Source organism: Tachyglossus aculeatus (genome assembly GCF_015852505.1).
Source record: "Tachyglossus aculeatus isolate mTacAcu1 chromosome 12 unlocalized genomic scaffold, mTacAcu1.pri SUPER_6_unloc_1, whole genome shotgun sequence".
Taxonomy (NCBI): domain Eukaryota; kingdom Metazoa; phylum Chordata; class Mammalia; order Monotremata; family Tachyglossidae; genus Tachyglossus; species Tachyglossus aculeatus.
Window position 1 is genome coordinate 11443568 of NW_024044828.1, and position 18948 is coordinate 11462515.

The window sequence follows — 18948 nt, forward strand, 5'->3', positions numbered from 1 at the left end:
GGAGGGTGTGGGGGGAGAGAGGGGGAATACCCTTCCCTGAAAGAGGACAACTGGCCATCCTCAAGAGCCTAGGTAGATTGATTTGAGTTCTTAAGCGACTGTAAACTTCCAAAGCCCTAATTCTATCCTTCTCAGCAAATCTCCACTTCCCTCTGTAAGGAAGACAGTTAACGGTCTTAAAGTGATAAAAAATTCTATGTTCAACAATTGCCTTCTGTGCATTTGAGCATCTCCAAGCCTCAGTGACAAATCATTTTGATTCTAAAGATATTTTTGTAAGGAAGATGTAGGAGGAAAATGCAATATCCTGCACAACCGGTGACCCTGGCCATTTTCCTAGGCGAACATAAAAGCAAGCCCACCGTGATATAGTCTATTATCTCGGTTTAGAAGTAATATTCAATAGGCCCCAATCAGCAGTCCACTCATCCCCTCCTACGTGGATGCTAACTGGGTTGTTGCCTTTTTTTAAAGTTGTCCATTGTGTTTGGAGCATACAAGTCCAAAGCCGGTTGGCATAACAGAGTGCTATGTAGCTTGAAGTCTTGAAGAAGCACTATGGGCTGTGGCCCAGAGGAGAAGCCCATAGGATCACAGTCAGTAGGAGTAATGGAAATGCTTTTTTTAAAAAAATAGACAAGGTTGCTGGGTGCTGTCACAATTTCCTGCCAATAAAATACAGTTCCAGGATAATGGGCCCCTTCAAAAATCAATTTGGGCAACTGTACAAAATTCACCCAAGGACATCATTCACCTTGTTTTTTATTAGATTTGTTAAGCGCTTATTTGGTGCCATTTTACAAATGAGATAACTGAGGCACACAGAAGTTAAGTGGCTTACCCAAGGCCACATAGCAAATGGAGGAAACTGGGATTTAAACCCCCTTTGGCTTTCATTCTTAAAAAAGCCCCACAATTCAGTATAGTGTTTAGTATGGTGCTCTGCCTTCACTAAGCACTCAATAAATTCCACTGATTTATGGATTGATTAATATAACGGGTACGTCCCATGTAGCATGCAATTTGTGTTTTATTCACCCAAAAGCTTAGTTAATTCAGAAATACCATAACCAAAGTTTAATGGCTTTGCCTTTTCATTTTAAAGCCGTGGCCTTACCTTGAGATCCCTATGCACAATTCCCATCCTGTGGAGGTAGTATACAGCATCCAAGACCTGCCGGATAAGTGTACTGGCATCTTTTTCTGTATAAAATCCTTTCTCCACTATGCGATCAAAGAGCTCACCCCCGGAGACACTGTAAGAGCACAGAGCAAAGGAGGAGAGTCAACACACCTGCTGAGCACTGTGAGTAGCAGATAAAGAACGGCAAAAGCTGGTGATCACATCACATATCCAAGCTCTCTTTCCAGAATGCAGCAGATCCATTTCCCAGTCGGGTCACCCTCCTATCTATTCTGTAGGAACTCCTAAAGTGTGGGTTTCTCTCTTAAGCACAGTGTCAGGTTCCCCCAGGGAAACAAGAGTGAACACTCAGGCATCACAACCCAGTGGGGTGACAGATTATCTGATTTCCAGAGTCTATACTGCATTGTGCTTGGTTCAGGATCTTGAACCCCATGAGTGGACAGTTTGGCTCTTTAAACACTGGTCACCACATTCTTTCCGACCTGCCCAGGACTGCGAAAGGCCAGTTAGCCCAGGATTGAGGGAGGCTGGTGTGACTGGTATCCTGATTTTCTCCCCACTGTCTCAACCTGACTGACATGGAGGAGATGGGGCAGAATTAGGCTGCCCAGATGAGAGGCCAAAGAGGCACCAAATGTTCCCGTGGCCACGGGTGGTTCCCAAGAGCAAGTCTCTGCTCTCTGTGAGTGTGGAGGAACGTGGCTTTCAGGCCTCCATGGCAGCTCACAGCTCATCTGCTTCCAGAGCTGAGGGCTCCATCCAGGCCACCCTGCCTAGGGCCCCGAGAAGAGCAGAGGAAGAGAACAGATTACTGTGTGCCCTCCGTGGCCTCCCCCAATTTCCACTCACTGTGCTCCCAGACTTGGAAATGAGGGTCTCTTGGGCTTTTGTTTTGGGTTTTAAATGGTACTCATTAAGCGCTTATTGTGTGCCAGGCACTGTACTAAGTGCTGGGGTAGAGACAAGATAATCAGGTTGGACCCAGTCCCCACCTGGCATGGGACTCCCAGTCTAAATCAGAGGGAAGAGAATACCAAGACGAGAAGCAGCATGGCATAGTGGATACAGCACAGGCCTGAGAGTCAGAACGTAATGGGTTCTAATCCTGTCTCTGCCATTTGCCTGCTGTGACCTCGGGCAAGTCACTTAACTTCTCTGTGCTACAGTTACCTTGTCTGTAAAATGGGGATTAAGACTGTGAGCCCCACGTGGGACTGTATCCAACCTGATTAGCTTGTATCTACCCCAGCACTTAGAACAGTGCTTGACACACAGTAAGCGCTTAACAAATACCATCATCATTATCTAATCCCCATTTTACAGATGACATAACTGAGGCAAAGAGAAGCTGAGTGACTTGCCCAAAGTCACACAAAAGAGAAGTGGCAACGCCAGGATTAGAACCAGGGTTACTTGTTCAGAGGGGTGGGCCAACAAAGTGAGACACTTTCAAGTTGACAGTGTTTTTGCCGGCCGGTTGTAGCTCTGCCCATGCATAAGGGCCCATGCCCATGCATTAGAGAAGCAGCATGGTGTAGTGGACAGAGCACGGGGCTGGGAGTCAGTAGGTCATGAGTTCTAATTCCGGCTCTGCCACTTGTCTGTTGTGTGATCTTGGGCAAGTCACTTCACTTCTCTGTGCCTCAGTTACCTCATCTGTAAAATGGGGATTGAAACTGTGAGCTCCATGTGGGACAGGGATTGCTTGTATCCATGCACAACACTTAGAACAGTGCCTGGCACATAGTAAGCGCTTAACAAATACCATAATTATTATAAGGGACTGCTTGGGTGAAGACACGGTGGCAGAAGAGGGAGGACTCTTACTGTGGGAGTTCCCCAAGGTTCAGTGCTTGGTCCCCTTCTGTTCTCAATCTACACTCACTCCCTTGGTGACCTCATTCGCTCCCACGGCTTCAACTATCACCTCTACGCTGATGACACCCAGATCTACATCTCTGCCCCTGCTCTCTCCCCCTCCCTCCAGGCTCGCATCTCCTCCTGCCTTCAGGACATCTCCATCTGGATGTCCGCCCGCCACCTAAAACTCAACATGTCGAAGACTGAGCTCCTTGTCTTCCCTCCCAAACCTTGTCCTCTCCCTGACTTTCCCATCTCTGTTGACGGCACTACCATCCTTCCCGTCTCACAGGCCCGCAACCTTGGTGTCATCCTCGACTCCGCTCTCTCATTCACCCCTCACATCCAAGCCGTCACCAAAACCTGCCGGTCTCAGCTCCGCAACATTGCCAAGATCCGCTCTTTCCTCTCCATCCAAACCGCTACCCTGCTAATTCAAGCTCTCATCCTATCCCGTCTGGACTACTGCACTAGCCTTCTCTCTGATCTCCCATCCTCGTGTCTCTCTCCACTTCAATCCATACTTCATGCTGCTGCCCGGATTATCTTTGTCCAGAAACGCTCTGGACATATCACTCCCCTCCTCAAAAACCTCCAATGGCTACCGATCAATCTGCGCATCAGGCAGAAACTCCTCACCCTGGGCTTCAAGGCTCTCCATCACCTCGCCCCCTCCTACCTCACCTCCCTTCTCTCCTTCTACTGCCCAGCCCGCACCCTCCGCTCCTCCACCACTAATCTCCTCACTGTACCTCGCTCTCGCCTGTCCCGCCATCGACCCCCGGCCCACGTCATCCCCCGGGCCTGGAATGCCCTCCCTCTGCCCATCCGCCAAGCTAGCTCTCTTCCTCCCTTCAAGGCCCTGCTGAGAGCTCACCTCCTCCAGGAGGCCTTCCCAGATTGAGCCCCTTCTTTCCTCTCCCCCTCGTCCCCCTCTCCATCCCCCCGCCTTACCGCCTTCCCCTCCCCACAGCACCTGTATATATGTATATATGGTTGTACATATTTATTACTCTGTTTATTTATTTATTTATTTATTTATTTTACTTGTACATTTCTATCCTACTTATTTTATTTTGTTGGTATGTTTGGTTCTGTTCTCTGTCTCCCCCTTTTGGACTGTGAGCCCACTATCGGGTAGGGACTGTCTCTATGTGATGCCAATTTGTACTTCCCAAGCGCTTAGTACAGTGCTCTGCACATAGTAAGCGCTCAATAAATACGATTGATTGATTGATTGATTGACTGAGTGTGTGTAGCCCAACTGAGGCAGCCTGCTGGCCTGGCTAGTGTAGGCTAGAGGAGTACTTTAGCAGCAACCTTAGATGTCTGTATCTGCTACCATGAAGAAGTCACTTCACTATTCAGAGTCTCATTGTCCTGACTAGAAAGGGGCAGGAATCAAACCTGCCTGGCGCTCCCTGATTAAGGATGAATGAGATAGAATCTGAGAGATTTTATCTGAACTCTGACTTTCTCGGAAGTAAGCAGCTGAAAAATCCGCAGTACAAATAACACCATAGCATGCCACTTCTTGTGCTTTACTTCCTCTCAATACAGTAAAAAACTAAAGCGCTGTGCCTCTTTCAAACAGGTATGCCACCTTGAATAAAGAAAGGCAGAAAACCCCCCACGTTAACACTGTTTGAAAAACTTGGTGAAACAAAAGAAAAAAAAAATACTTTGTGCTACTGAAGCCATAAAACTGTCAGCAAAAGCTTTAACTGCCCCAGTAGGTGAAATAAAAGATTTCCCTCAGCTGCAACCAAATAGAAAATGCTTAATCTGATCCATTTCCTGCAAGTCATGTCGATTAATGTACGATGAATAACACATGGAATCCTTTTAAAAGATGGATAAATGAAAAAAAATGATTATAGCCATAAAATATCCATTTTGTGTTGGAGACTTTTCCATTATCTGAGCCCTGGGTTGTTCTTCAAGAGTCATTCCAAGCAATTGCCATTTGAGTAATGATGCCCAGTAACCTCTGAAGCAAAGTTAGCAGGCCAAAGACAGCACATTTGGCTCTCCTGAAAAAAAAAATTCCAGCACTCACTGTTGCATTCAACTCTGGTTGGTGGGTTAGAGAGTTTTCAAACTACCATAGTTAGAGATTGAGACTCAGTGCTGCCAAATAGACACAAACCATAACTGGTACATAATGTAGTTGACACCATGGCATCGATGTTCTAGGCACTATAAGCAATCTGACACACTGCACATTTAATCCTTATACTAGAGTGGCTATCCTTTTTTTTTTTTTAATAGTAGAAAAACTGAGCAAGAAGGAGAAAACTTGAGGGGCTAAAAGCCAAGTTCTCAGCTCTTATCCAATAAGAACCAGCAAAATTCTCACATGAGGTAGGGAAGAGGTGGACGATAGGAAGAAGTGGGGAAGCTAAAGGGAGAAAAAAAAAGGAGGGGGATGGAAGGAAGAAGAAATGGGAAGGGATGGGAATCAGAAGGAGAACAGACTGGAAGGATAATCCCGATCTAAAATCCAGAATATGGCCAGTTCCACATTTTGACTCACTAGGGTTCATGAAGATTAAAATTCCTTTTGTACGGAAACTTAAGAAACGGCATTTCACTTTTCATAATAGCTAGGATCCCCTGGCATGTGGTTCTCCCTCAAATGGGAAGGCACAGTCTGCATTTTGTAAGGGGCATTAAGATATGTGAATGGAGCTTAGCACACAGTAAGTGCTTACCAAATACCTCAATTATTATCACTACGATTATTATTGTAAGTCAGAGGACAACGATATTTAGTGTTTGGAAACACTCTGTCTGCATACGTGATGAAAGCCTCTGTACTTAAACCTCTGAGACTCCAACCAATTTCCACTTTCTGGGTCATGGGATTCAAGGCAGCCATGAACAACTGATTTTTCAGCCTTGACCTCCAAGGACGAGGTGGCAGATAAACATATCGTCTTCCATTTGGCCTGCAGAGAATCATCTTAATCTTTCTTTCATGGCAGCTCTGTGGATACATACCCCAGAAAAATTCCCACTGCAAGGAGCAAAGGTGAGCAGAGTGACCCTCCAAGGGCTGAGGGCAGGTTTCACACAACTTAAGTATTTATTTATGAGCTGGGTTCTTTATTAGGCCTTGATTTACAGTGTACAGTTTTCTGCTGGAGTGTGTCTTCCCCATTCTCTCCATCCTCCTCTCTTCTAATCCATTTTCTTCCCCTCACCCTTTTTTCCCACATTCTCTCCTTCTCTCCCCACAGAGAATGGAGGGCTTTAATTCATCTAAACCGTGATATTACTAAATTCACAAAATCATCCACATCCCAATCTGTTAATAAATTTCAGGAAAACAAAGTGTGCCTTTTCAGTCACCAGGCCACAGGTATTTAACCCCTTGAATGCTGTATCCCACAGGAATTACTGACAAAAATAAAACGTTTCTCGCATATCTCCCAACTCTCCCACCCTCATGGCTCCTTTCACCCAGATTCTAGAAGCTCCCACTAATTCAACACGAAGGTCACCTGTGCACTTTCTCTTCAGATGCATTTCCTTTCACTTAAAAAAATCACTTTCAATATTTTATGTGGACTACTGTGAAGAGGAGCACTTACTTGAAAGAGATGCTTGGCAAAAGATAGGTATCTTCCCCCCATCATCCTTTTAGGAGCAGAACAATCTTGGAAATTCAGAAACAAGGACAAACATCCTTCCTCACTGTCAGATCCAGAGTCTCTCTCCTAGGTTAATTTAGAACTACCCTATTAATTACCCCATGCTCGTGCCAGAAAAAACAGATGGCTGGTTCACAAAATTTGTAATCATCTCTCAGGTGAGTTTCAGTTTAAGAGGTGACAGGTATCCTCGGATTAGATGGAAACAGAGGGTCCAGCCCATCTGAACAGCACTCCAGTCTGCTGTAATTCATCATTGATCAATCGAAAGAGGTTCGACATGGATAAATTGAGTCTACAGATAAGCCCCAGACCTCACTAGAATAAAAAAAAATTCCCTCCCTAATTTCTGGCTGACCAGAGGGGAGCATAGCTAGAGGGGGAGGTTGTCGGCACTGATAAGTGGGATAAAGGTTTTTTTTTTGACAATTTAGGAATGTGAAATGTGGGGCTGAATAAGACGGAGATTGGAAGGGAATAGGGAATCAGTCCTAAAGAACTGTTGTGCTGCCCCAGGCCTGCTCAGGTTTCTTGCCCTAAAGGTCTTGCCTGGATTATCCCACGTGGGTGTGACTGACGGTCTAAAACACACTGCAGTGTTCCAGAAGATTCCAAACAGAGGATCTCAGAAGCAGCTCTTTTTCTTCCTTCCCTTCAATGATGTTTATTTTTCAGTCAATGTGTGGGTGGGTGAACGAGATTCTCTTTCAGGTTTTTTTTTATTCCTGTTCCACAGAGTCCTGAGCAAGCTGATTTCCTCTTTGTGCTTCATTCTTGTCCATGTGTCTCTCTGTCTGTCTCTCTCTTAATGGTATAGTTTCACCTGCCGGGGTAGCTACAAGTTAACCAGGTCAAATACAGTCACTGTCCCACATACAGCTCACAGTCTAAATACGAGGGAGAGAAGGTACTGAATTCTCATTTTGCAGTTGAGGAAACTGAGTCACAGAGAGTTTAAGTAACTTGCCCAGGGACACACAGGAGGCACATGGCAGAGCCAAGATTAGAACCCGGGTCCTTCTGACTCCCAGGACCATGCTCTATCCACCAGGCCTCGTGGTTTGCACACTTCTTGGATTATCCACCATTCCCTCCCCATTTGCTCCAATTCATTTGACAATGTAATTTGTTTCAAGCACATTGAATGATAGAAAGCGCTTAATAAATGCCATTATTATTATTATTATTTGTCTGATTTCCCTGATCCACCTCTCTCACCAAGGAGGGAGGCACTCTGTGAAATAGAAGGAGCTTCACTGTTTACATGAGCCACGTTGAAACAATATCCCACAAGGAAGTTCACTAAAATAACTTTTTGTCCCTTGGAAGCAGCTGGTAACACAGTCCAACGTGGCACCAGTGAGAACCACAGAGCCTATCAAGTGTCCATCTTAGCAGACTCTAGAACCCCAAGTTCAGAATAAATATTTTTTAAAAATCCAATGAGAGACAGTGCCATCTACCAACTGAGAAATGTTAAGTGAGAACAGAAGAGAAAACTATTCCAGAAAGGAAACCTGGTAGGAGTTGGAGATTCAAATGGCATGAAAGAAGAGAACTTAGAAAAAAGGTGTTGGGCTAGGGCAGGCCCAGAGCTTTGGGATGGGTGGTCTCCACTGGAAATGGGAGAGAGGAAGAATCTCTGAGGTAGGACTCTTCGAAGGAAAATGTCACTCTAGGAAAACCATTTCCTCCCCTTCAAATCCAGAATCTACTTATTTACTTGTTCCCTAGATTTAATAGACTCAGACTGGAGAGCCTCAGGGCCCAGGTGTAACCAGATTTCACTTGCAGAGTTATTTAAGACGGATAATGCCACATTTCCACTTGCATCTCAAAGACTCCTGCAAAGCAGCAATGCTCTGAATGATACAATTACTTTATGGATTCCAAAAGCTACTAATTATTTGAAATAATTTTCTACAAAAAACCTGTGCCCACATCAGAACCTCCCAGCAATATCCTGTTCTTTCTGAACCTCAGGGTACCCCTGGCTGTCGATAATGGTTTTCCTCAAAGCCTCAACTGTGGAGTAGTAAAACCCTGGTTTATCTAATGTCCAAGTTTGGCTTGCTTCTGAGAACGAGTCCCATCCTGGTTACAGGTGCCTCTCCGTACACCACAAAATAACTTATCTGCTATTTCTGTTGTACCGTACTCTCCCAAGCACTTAGTATGGTGCTCTGCATGTAGTAGGTGCTCTACAAATACCACTGATGGATTGAAAAGGTAGCTCTAGAAGGAACTCTCCCTATAACCTTCTTGAATCCTGGATATGATTGATTGAAAAATACGTCTCCCCAAGGAAGCAGGGAAGGAGTCTAGCAGGACAGGCTGATAAGGCCCCAAAGTCCTGAATGGGTAATTTGGGAAACAAAATCCCATAGGGTAAATAGAGTTTGGCTGAAGACAAGATTGATCTGGGGCCCTTGCTCAAGGCATCCAGGGATGCAAATACGGGAAAATGTTATTTCCTTGGAATGGGTCCAGACCAAGCCCTTATTGAACAATTCCCCCACGTGCCAGTTGTGGAATTTCAATCAAAACCAACTTATCTTCAACTGGGCTTCCAAATGCTCCACCTAATTGTCCTGGGGCAACTAGCCTCCTTGTGTGCTTTTATTTCCACCATGAAAAGGCTGAAAAGTCAAGCAGGCAGAGTCATATAGAGAGAGGGAGGCTATTCAGAGGGGTTCGGTGGTTCCCCAGCCCTTGCTTGGGAGAAGCAGACAAGGAAAGGTGCTGGTCATCAGGGCATGACCAGTTTGCAAAAGCAAAATGGACTTCTCTTATCTGGTCCAGCCAGTATACTAATTACTGGAAATTGTTCCGATCCCAGGGCAGTAGCCCTAACCAGTCTGAACTCAAAGTTCCTGATAAATACTTTAATCACACTACCACCAGGCAGGCAAATGGCAAATACCACAAATCCATCTCAAGGTGGAGAAGCTGGGGCATGGAGAAAGACTGTATTATTATTTTGATATTTGTTAAGCATTTACTATGTGTCAAGCATTGTTCTAAGCACTACGGTAGACAAAAGTTAATCAGGTTGATCACAGTTCCTGTCCTATATGGGGCTCCCCATCTAAATAGGAAAAGGAGGAACAGTCATGGAATCCACATTTTACAGTGGAGGAAACTAGCACAGAGCAGTTAAGTGACTAATAATTATTGTGGGATTTGTTAAGGGCTTACTCTGCTCCAAATACTGTGCTAAGCACTGGGGTAGACACAGGAAAACCAGACACAGTCCCTATCCCACATGGGTCTCACAACCTATAAGGGCTTTCTCCCCACTTCTCCAATGGTACCTTAATGGGAAGTGATGAAAGTAAGTGATGGTGGGGTCTTGGGAACCAGCAAAATGTTTAGAGAGACTACCACCATCACCTGACATAGTCAGGGCCCAGAAATGCATTGTTCTGTACAAACAAGAACAGTCACTGATAATTTCTGGTTTAAAATCTCAAATTGATTATATCAGCCCAGAAGAACATGTAAGTGCAGAACCAGGAGCTAAAACAGCAGCTAGAGGCAGATCATGAAAACAAACGTTTTCACTCAGTCATGGCTAATTTTGCAGGGTTCTTCAGAGGCGGGTGGAGGGGTAGGAATCTCCTTCCACTAATCATGCTGCTGGAATCCCCTAGGCAAGAGAGAGCTACCCTAGGAGGGAAGGGCTGTACTTGCATGGAAACCGAGAATTTAGGCCCAAAGATTCCCCAAGACAAGCCTCAGTGGAGCCAAGCTCCTGAGGCTGGTCTAAGGTCCCCACAAGGAGCAGTTGAGGTCGCTCACGGCAGTTTGTTTGGCTTTACGTAAGTTTTCTAAAGGAGGAAATAATAATAAAAAGTGGTGGAATTTGTTACATGTTTACTATGTGCCAAGCACTGAACTACACACTGTGGTAGATACGAGATAATCCAGTCAGACACTGTCTCTAACCCACATGGGATACCAGTTTAAAGGTGGGAGGAGTGTAGGCATCTTATCTCATTTTACATATGATGAAACTGAGGCACAGGGAAGTTAAGTGACTTGACCAAGGTCACACAGCAGGCAAAGGCAGAGCCAGAATTAGAACCCAGGACCCCTGATTCCCCAGCCTGACTAGGTCACAAACCATTCAAATTTTAAATGAACCTAACAGCATGAAAACCCATTCTGCTAAAAACATGAGTCCAGATTGGTCTGAATAATTTTAGCTTTTAGCAATGATAGTGAGTAATATTGACTTTGAGGAAGAATGAATGATTGAATCAATCAATCGTATTTATTGAGCGCTTACTGCGTGCAGAGCACTGTACTAAGCACTGGGGAAGTACAAGTTGGCAACATATACAGTCTCTACACAACAGTGGGCTCACAGTCTAAAAGTCTAAATGAATAAGTTGAGACTGGAATTTTAGATATTGGAGCCTCAGTCTGGCAACTGACAGAGGATCAAAATACCCAAACCAGTGTAACAAAATCGAGCCATCACGCCCTCCTCCCCAGGCTCATTTTAATAATTTCCTAGTTTGTGACCTATGGTTGCTTGAGTGAGGCCAGACTCCTGAGATGCTTATAATAAAAACTCATTTATTCATCAAGAGAGTCATTTCCAGAAATCTAATCAGGCAAATACAAACCCACAAACTATTGTATTAGAGGAACAGCAGAGGCAAAATGAAAAAAGAGTCTTTTTCGGACCTTTCTGTCCTGGGAATGCTTTGACAGCTCACATACCCGTTCTGCTGTTTCAGCCAGGGGCTGCCCTTTGGATCAGGCTGAGAAGCAGCACGGGCCTGGGAGTCAGAAGGACCTGGATTCTAATCCCGGCTCTACCATTTATCTGCTGTGTGACCTTGGGCAAGTCATTTAACTTCTCTAGGCCTCAATTACCTCTTATGTAAAAATGGGGGTTAAGACTGGGCCCCACGTGGGACATGGACTTGGTACAACCTGATTAGATTCTACCTACCCCAGGGCTTAGCACAACAGTGTCTGACACTTAGGAAGGGCTTAAATACCATAAAATAAAAGATTCAGAGACTCTCCAGATTTAACCTTCCTCTGGATCGACCAGCTTCCCACTTGGCCGAAGATTTTTTTTTTTATTTTTTAATGGCATTTGTTAAGTGTTTCCTATGTGCCTAGCACTATGTACTAAGCCCTGGGGTAGAAACAAGCTAATCAGGTTGGACAAAGTCTGTGTCCTTCTTGGGCTCACAGTCTTAGTCCCCAATTTACAGATGAGGTAATTGAGGCACTGAGAAATTAAGTGACTTGCCCAAGGTCACATAGCAGACAAGTGGCAGAGTCAGGAGTAGAACCCAGATCTTTCTGATTCCCAGGCTCATGCTCTATCCACTAGGCCGTGCTGCATCTTGACCAGATTAAAGCAAATCATCCATCCCCAAACGTTAAGATGGGCTGGCAGTTGAGGCAAGAGACTGCAGAAAAACGGAAAGGCGAGAAAGGCAGCAGCAAATCTGAATCATCTAATGCTGCAATCAATAGCACCACGAGATAATTTCCTCCTAATGATTTTTAGCAGCCAACTCTCTGCCTTATTACCATAACAACAATGGAACCTTTGACAGCAAGCGTCATTGTCCAATAAGACGATAAAATCAAGTCTAAGATATTGACAATGAGATTCCTGATTGATTTTTTTTCAAACAAGTGAAAACACTCCATTGTAATATTTGAATCAGAATGAGACGAGATGACAATCACTGCAGAGGCTAATTAGGTTTCACAAGAATTGTGTTGTTCTGACTCAAAGCCCAGTTGAATTATTTTTAATGCTTTCCTGGTATGCCCCAAATTGCAATGTACCTCACCAGTTTGGATCTGCATTCAGATGTGACTGTCACTGTCAAACACCGTGAGCACAAGTTAAGCTATCTATGAAAAGAGTGAGTCTCAAGTCAATCAATCCATTAATGGTATTTATGGAGCAGAGCACTTAATGTGTGCAAAGCACTGTACTAAGTGCTTGGGAAAGTACCATAAGGTAAATTTAGTAGACATGTCTTCTGTCAAAAGCCTTTAATTAAATGCCACAGGAAAGCAGGTTTGCCAAATGTCACTACTGACACTGGCTATTCTTGGGGCCTCTCCTATCAGGTGGGTGACCCTGAGGTGACTGGTGCAGGAAATTTTAATTTTAGCCTTAGAATGAGGCACAGCTACAGTTGCTCTGTGGTATGATTCCAATACCAAAATTGGAATTTAGCTCTGGGCAAGGCAACACACACAGAAACCCCCTGTGCCTCCTCATGCTTGGGATCTGATTTTTTATCCCATAAACAGATGCGGCTTATTTAAAATTACACAGCACCAGTCTTCTACCCCCTAGATGAATTCTGAGTCACTGGGACACAATCCAAGATATATAACAATATGAGAGCCATTATTATTATCGTCACTATTATTATTACCACCTATATTGGACCTGGGAACAGAAAATTGACTTTGAAAGAATCAAAGTTTGTACCACATGAGGTCTTAAAACACCATGTTTTCAGTATTCATGGTTTTCGCCAATGGGAGGTTCTTGGCTAAATCTCCAATTGTGAAAAAGTCACTCCTTCAATCTAATTTATCGCTTTTCATCTGATCTAGTTTATCAATCCTTATATTGTTCAGAGCACTGTTCTAAATGTTTGAGAGGGTCTGGTAGAGATAAAAGGCAAGTCTCTGCCTTCAAGGAGCCCTAGAAGTAGAGGTAGCTTTGGTACTTGAATACAGGATGTCCACTTGAAAAATGTTCAAAAATGTAGTGAATTTTTTCTAACTCCCTCTAAGCTATTTTTTAGTGAAGTGAATTTCAAATTAGCAAACATTTCAAAGTTTAAGGACTGCTCCCTCCCTTAAAAAAATTCCTAACTTTTCTGTAGTTGATCTCAGTTTACAGTGAACCACTGGCGATTCTCTGGGTTGTAACCTGCAGGAGATCAAACCTCTTAGGGAATCCCTGGAACTCCTTTCCTCCCTCTCTCTCCTGGGTCTGGTCTGAGAGAGATCACAGCCCTAGCACTGGGAAACAAAGAAGCAGAGCCTGGGAGCTTCTTCATTCCCAGCACATAGGGAAGTAGCGTGCCTAGTGGGAAAAGCATGGGCCTGAGCGTCAGGGGATGTGAGTTCTAATTCTGACTCCGATACTTCTCTGCTGAGAGATTTTGGACAAGTCCCCTAGCTTCTCTGTTCTTCACTTACCTCATCTATAAAATGGGGGTTCGATATCAGTTCTCTCTCCTTCTTAGTCTGTGAGCCCCATGTGGTACAAGGACTGTGTCCAATCTGTTTATATTGTACTGAATCAGGGCTTAGTACAGTGCTTGACACATAGCAATCACTTAAAGACCACAAACAATAAAGAAAAATTTTAAAAAAGCCTCCTGGAGCTTCCTTTCCCTCTTCTAAACTGTGAAATGAAAAGCCCCCTGCCCTTGGCTGCAGTGAGAAGGGGCCCAAGTAGGATGGTTAGTGGTCCAGTTTTCCACTGGACAGTCCAGTTTTTAGCTGGCCTGTTCCCTGCCCAATGTGGACAAGGAACACAATGTACTTATGTGCAAGGTCTTAGCTTTCCCCACCATGGTTCCTGTCACTGAGTTCCTCAGCTCGGATATAGTACCAAGGTCATACAGACCTGAGAAAGGAAAGTAATGGCTCTAGAACAAGGCACTGAAGGGGGATCAGGTAACCCAGAAAAACACTCTAAGTTTAGGTAAATTCATGGGAATTGGGAGAATTGCTGCAAAAAAATGGGGTCTGCATGACATCATCAGGTAATGCTGTGAGACAATGGAATATATTGATGTCATGGGCATCTTGGGGTCCTGTGGTTTTTAGAAATGATTCTGGTTACCGTACTCTCTGTCCCCTCATCTTCACCGCTATTCTCTATCTGTTCTGGTAACTTTGATTTTGACAGCCCCAACACAAAAGGCATCACTGTTGTTGCCCCTTCAGCCACCCTGGTCTCTGTGGGTCGTGGTGAGATGGGAGGAGAACAAGTGGCTGCAGTGGATGGGGAGGTGGAGGTAGGGGAGAGTCCTGGACCCATCATCTCTCCCTCCCTCTCCTTGACCTCTTCTGCTGACACAGTTTGCTCTCTCTCCTCTCCTCAGTCTCCCAAATTTGCAGCCATGGAAGGAGCTAGGGAGGCCGAAGTGGCATTAGCAGTAAGGCCATCACATTGGAGCTGTAGAAAAATGGGGAAAAAGTAGCAAGATTAGATAGAAAACAGAGAAGGGTGAGAGTATAGGGTGGGGGAAAGGGCCAAGAGAGTTAAAGAGTGAGGTGGGGAGGGACTGGGCCAGGGTAGAAAACGGGATGTGATTTCCCTGGGAAATTCACAAAAGGGGAGTCCTGAGCTTTAATCACTACATAATCAATCAATAATTGCTGTGTATCTAGCACTTGTGTTTCTAATTAATTATGGTACTTGTTAAGGATTTAGTATGTGCCAAGCGCTGTTCTAAGAACTGGGTTAGATACAAATTAATCAGGTTGGACAGAGTCCCTGTCCCATGTGGGGCTCACAGTCCTAATCCCCATTTTACAGATGTGGTAACTGAGGCACAGAGAAGTTAAATGACTTGCCCAAGGTCACACAGCAGACATGCGGCAGAGTCAGGATTAGAACCCAGGTCCTTCTGACTCACAGGCCTATGCTCTATTACTAAGCCTGCTGTTTCTAGAGGGGAGATGGCGCGGAAGAGGGAATGTGGGACTGGAGCTGGCTGAGGAAGCTTGATTTTTTCTTAGGCATTTTAAAGGATCTGATGCCCGCAATCTCTTTCTACCACAGAGTTATTTATAGAGAGGACTAAAATAAAACAGTTGAGGAAACCCCCAACCCCAAACCAACACAAATTGCTTATTTGCCAAATACACACAGATAGCTGTTTTCTATTTTGCTGCGGTATTCCCTAGGCAACATTAAAATGTCACCAACCCAATTTTACAGGTCACGTAAAGACCCTAGCCAGCCATTTAGGAGCTGAGCAAAGCAGAGAGCACATCATTCTGGCGACTCCATTAAGAGTTTAAGAGTTCGGCTAAGAGAAATCCTCTGAGGGTTGTTCTAGAGGAGGAGGGGAGACAGGAATTCCATGGGTTGATTTTTCCACCAGTATTTTAAATGCTGCCAGTAAATCTGTTATTATAACAGTATGATTAAAATAGCCCCCTTCCTAAAGGAATTTTATTTTTTAGCTCTAATAAAGCAGTTTACTCAGGATGCTGTAATTTTCCTTGGTTAGAACTACAACCTCATGTGAATGATAAACTCTCCACAGGGCATGCCACTATGAACACATGTCTATTGTGAAAACTCTTCAGACATACCATCACGTTGTGATCTAGAATGTTTATGGATTGGCTAGTGTCCATCCCAAAAGGGAACTAAAGGCCGCAAAGGAAAAAACTTGGCATGGACGATATTACTATCAATGTATTTTATATTGCAATCGACAAAATGCCTGGATTAATTATCCTTCAGAAATGCAAGAAAATGTTATCATGCTCCTTTTACAGATGAAACCACTTGGCATTATAGGGGAGGAAAGAACTGGCCCAAGGTCACTTAACCAAAAGCACAGACAGAACTCTGTTCCTAGTTGGGAAATGAAAGAACAGTCAAAAGAAGGAGGTATGGAGTTTAAGGAGAAGACAGAGGAACATAGAGTTCAGGAAGCTCTCAACTTGAAATATATGCAAGTCACTCATTTACCTGTTTGCCAGAAAAGAAGATAGGCAGCAAGAAAGAGAAAAGGGGGAAGAGAGATGGAGAGAGATGGGAGGGGAACAGGAAACTAGAAGGGAGAGAGAAAGAAGGGGAGAAAGAGGGTGGATAGAAGAGGAAGAGGTAGAACAAAAAGAGGAAATGATTAAGTGAAAAGAGTAAGAGAGGGAGAAAGAAAAGAGAGGACAATGAGAAGGAGAGAGGGAGAAAGAGAGAAAGGAGAGAGGAAACAGCCACAGTTAGCTGTGCTGATGCTGAGATGAACTGTGAGTTGGGGAACTTTGAGGGCATTATTTAACCAGGATAGAAAAGTTGGAGGTGGAAAAAATAAAGAGCTAAGTGAAAAACAGTTCAGCCTAGCAATGAAAATACATATTTTACCACAGAAATGACAGCATGCTTCAGAAGGTGAAAATGCTGCCCCCCTCATGTGTTTTCCTATTAAACCAGGAAAGCAAAACCCTCCACTTGCTCTTCTGCCTCTACAAATTAAAGTTCACAAATATGGAGTCTCACTTTGCATTACTACTTAGGGGCATTATTTAAAATTTACTCCCACAGTATTTTCAAGAAAGCCAATTTATTTCACCCAAGTGGAGATTTAAAAACATCAGGGAGCCATCTGGTGCCTTGATTGCCTTCTAATTAAAATTGGTCTCTTGCGCATGTGACTTCTTTTCTGTGCACTGCTCTGTTGTTGAAATAAATGGTTCGGTTCAGTGTGGAACCATGAAAGAGGGAAATGTTCCTAACTGGCAAGAAAGTGAAACACGTTCAACTCTGCCATGGCATGTGTTTGGCTAAAACTCGATGAAGGGATGGTTTTCCAGAGCCATGGGCCTGTCTGGGCTTGGTGCACCAGAGAGTAGAAAAAACTGCTTGAGTGCCCATCAGTGGCACTGATACCAGTGAGTGCCACAGCCTGAGCTAAACACACTGCCACCCAAGAATGGAACCGTCATGCTGTAGAACGGGCAGCATAGCTATTTCGATCAAACGACGAAAATTGAGGTTGTGACTTGGCATCGGGAAATTGGCAGGAAGGTCCCTGGCATTTGGAGCTCCTTCCATCCCACGAAAGACCTCAGGCAGAACCTGTATCTCATCTTCAGCTGCAGGTGGTGAGTGGGAGGGAGAGGACACCTCACAACCACAGCCCCCAGCTCCTCTCTCGGTGGCTGCTGACACCGAAAGACAATGATAAAGGGTGAGTAACCTTTTCTTCTCCCCTTCACCCTCCATTTTCTCCTCTCTCTCATCTTCCCTATCCCCTTCTCTGCTCCCCTCTCCTTCTCCTCTCTGGCCCTGCCCCCTTTCCTAGTTAATGTGGCCTGAATTGTGGTCAAATTAGGTCGTATGTTTTCGTGTCGTTTAATTACGGCTTCTGAAGGCATTTTTTCCTGCCTGTGTTAAAACAGGAGCTGTGCTGCATTGGTGAGCAGTGCTTGATTATTTCTGGGAAAATGTGTGTTTGTCTCACACTTGTTTTCTGAATGCTATACTCCTTTCTCCCGGGAAGAATGGCCAGTTAGATGTTTGATGGGGCTCTGGGGGAAGTCAGAACTTCACGGCCAGCCCCACCTCAAAAAGGCCCACTGAATTCTGGAGTTACCAAGGAGTAAGATGCATGGCCTAGAGCCAAGAACACAGGACTGGGAGTCAGGAGACCCGAGTTCTAATACTGATTCTGCCATCTGTCTGCTGTGTGACCTGTGACAAATCACTAACTTCTCCGTGCTTCAGTTTTTTCTTCTGTAAAATGGAAATAACTGTTCTCTCTCCCTCTTAGACTGTGAGCCCCATGTGGGACGCAGACTATGTCTGATCAGGTGATTCTGCACCACCCCAGCACTTACCACAGTGCTGGCACAGAGTTGGAACTCAATGAATGCAATCATTATTAATAAGACCCAAACTACAGATTTAACAGTCAATGAAATGCTGTGATTACCTGGTGTTTTGGAACTTCTTTACAAGGTTAATTAATAGAGTTAAGGGAGCACAGGCTTGAAGCCAGAGATCCTATTCAGGAAGATAAATTTCACTGAGAACCCCTGGAGCTTGGCTAATAAAAATATTTTAGTGATTAACACATGCTGCCTTTGGATCCTATGGAATGTCGGTGTTAAATCGTTCCCTCTACAAATCATTTTTTGGTGGAGGGAATATATTACTTGCTCTCTTGTGGAAGGAGGAAGGTACAGAGGAATGTTTCAGAGTTCGATGTTTGGGCTTCTTACTGTCATCAGACATTATCTAAGGAGCCCTTCTTCACCCAGCCCTTCCCCACAGCCTAACACCAAATTAGTTACAGTTCATTATGGTCCTTGCAGGAGGCAATCCTAAATCCCAGGGTATATTTAATTCCACTGGACTACTAGCATTATTGGCCACAGGCAGAATTTGTTCCCACTTCCATCAGAGACCTATCCAAGGTTTAAACTTGACTGTGAAAATAAACCCCAATTTGACATAGGTGCTAGAGCCCAGAAGATATTTTTGTGCATGGGTGACAGAAAAGGAATCATTATTGTAAGAGTATT

The 18948-nt window shown here is 44.4% G+C and overlaps 1 protein-coding gene across 3 annotated transcripts in view; it reads right to left on the reverse strand.

Moving 5' to 3' along the window:
* CAMK1D (calcium/calmodulin dependent protein kinase ID) overlaps positions 1–18948 on the reverse strand; it is a 259065-nt gene that overhangs the window by 49046 nt on the left and 191071 nt on the right. For all 3 annotated transcript variants that reach the window (XM_038740956.1, XM_038740957.1, XM_038740958.1), the window contains exon 4: positions 1118–1256. In XM_038740956.1, the coding sequence (XP_038596884.1) occupies positions 1118–1256 (139 nt within the window). The remainder of the gene's footprint in view (positions 1–1117; positions 1257–18948) is intronic.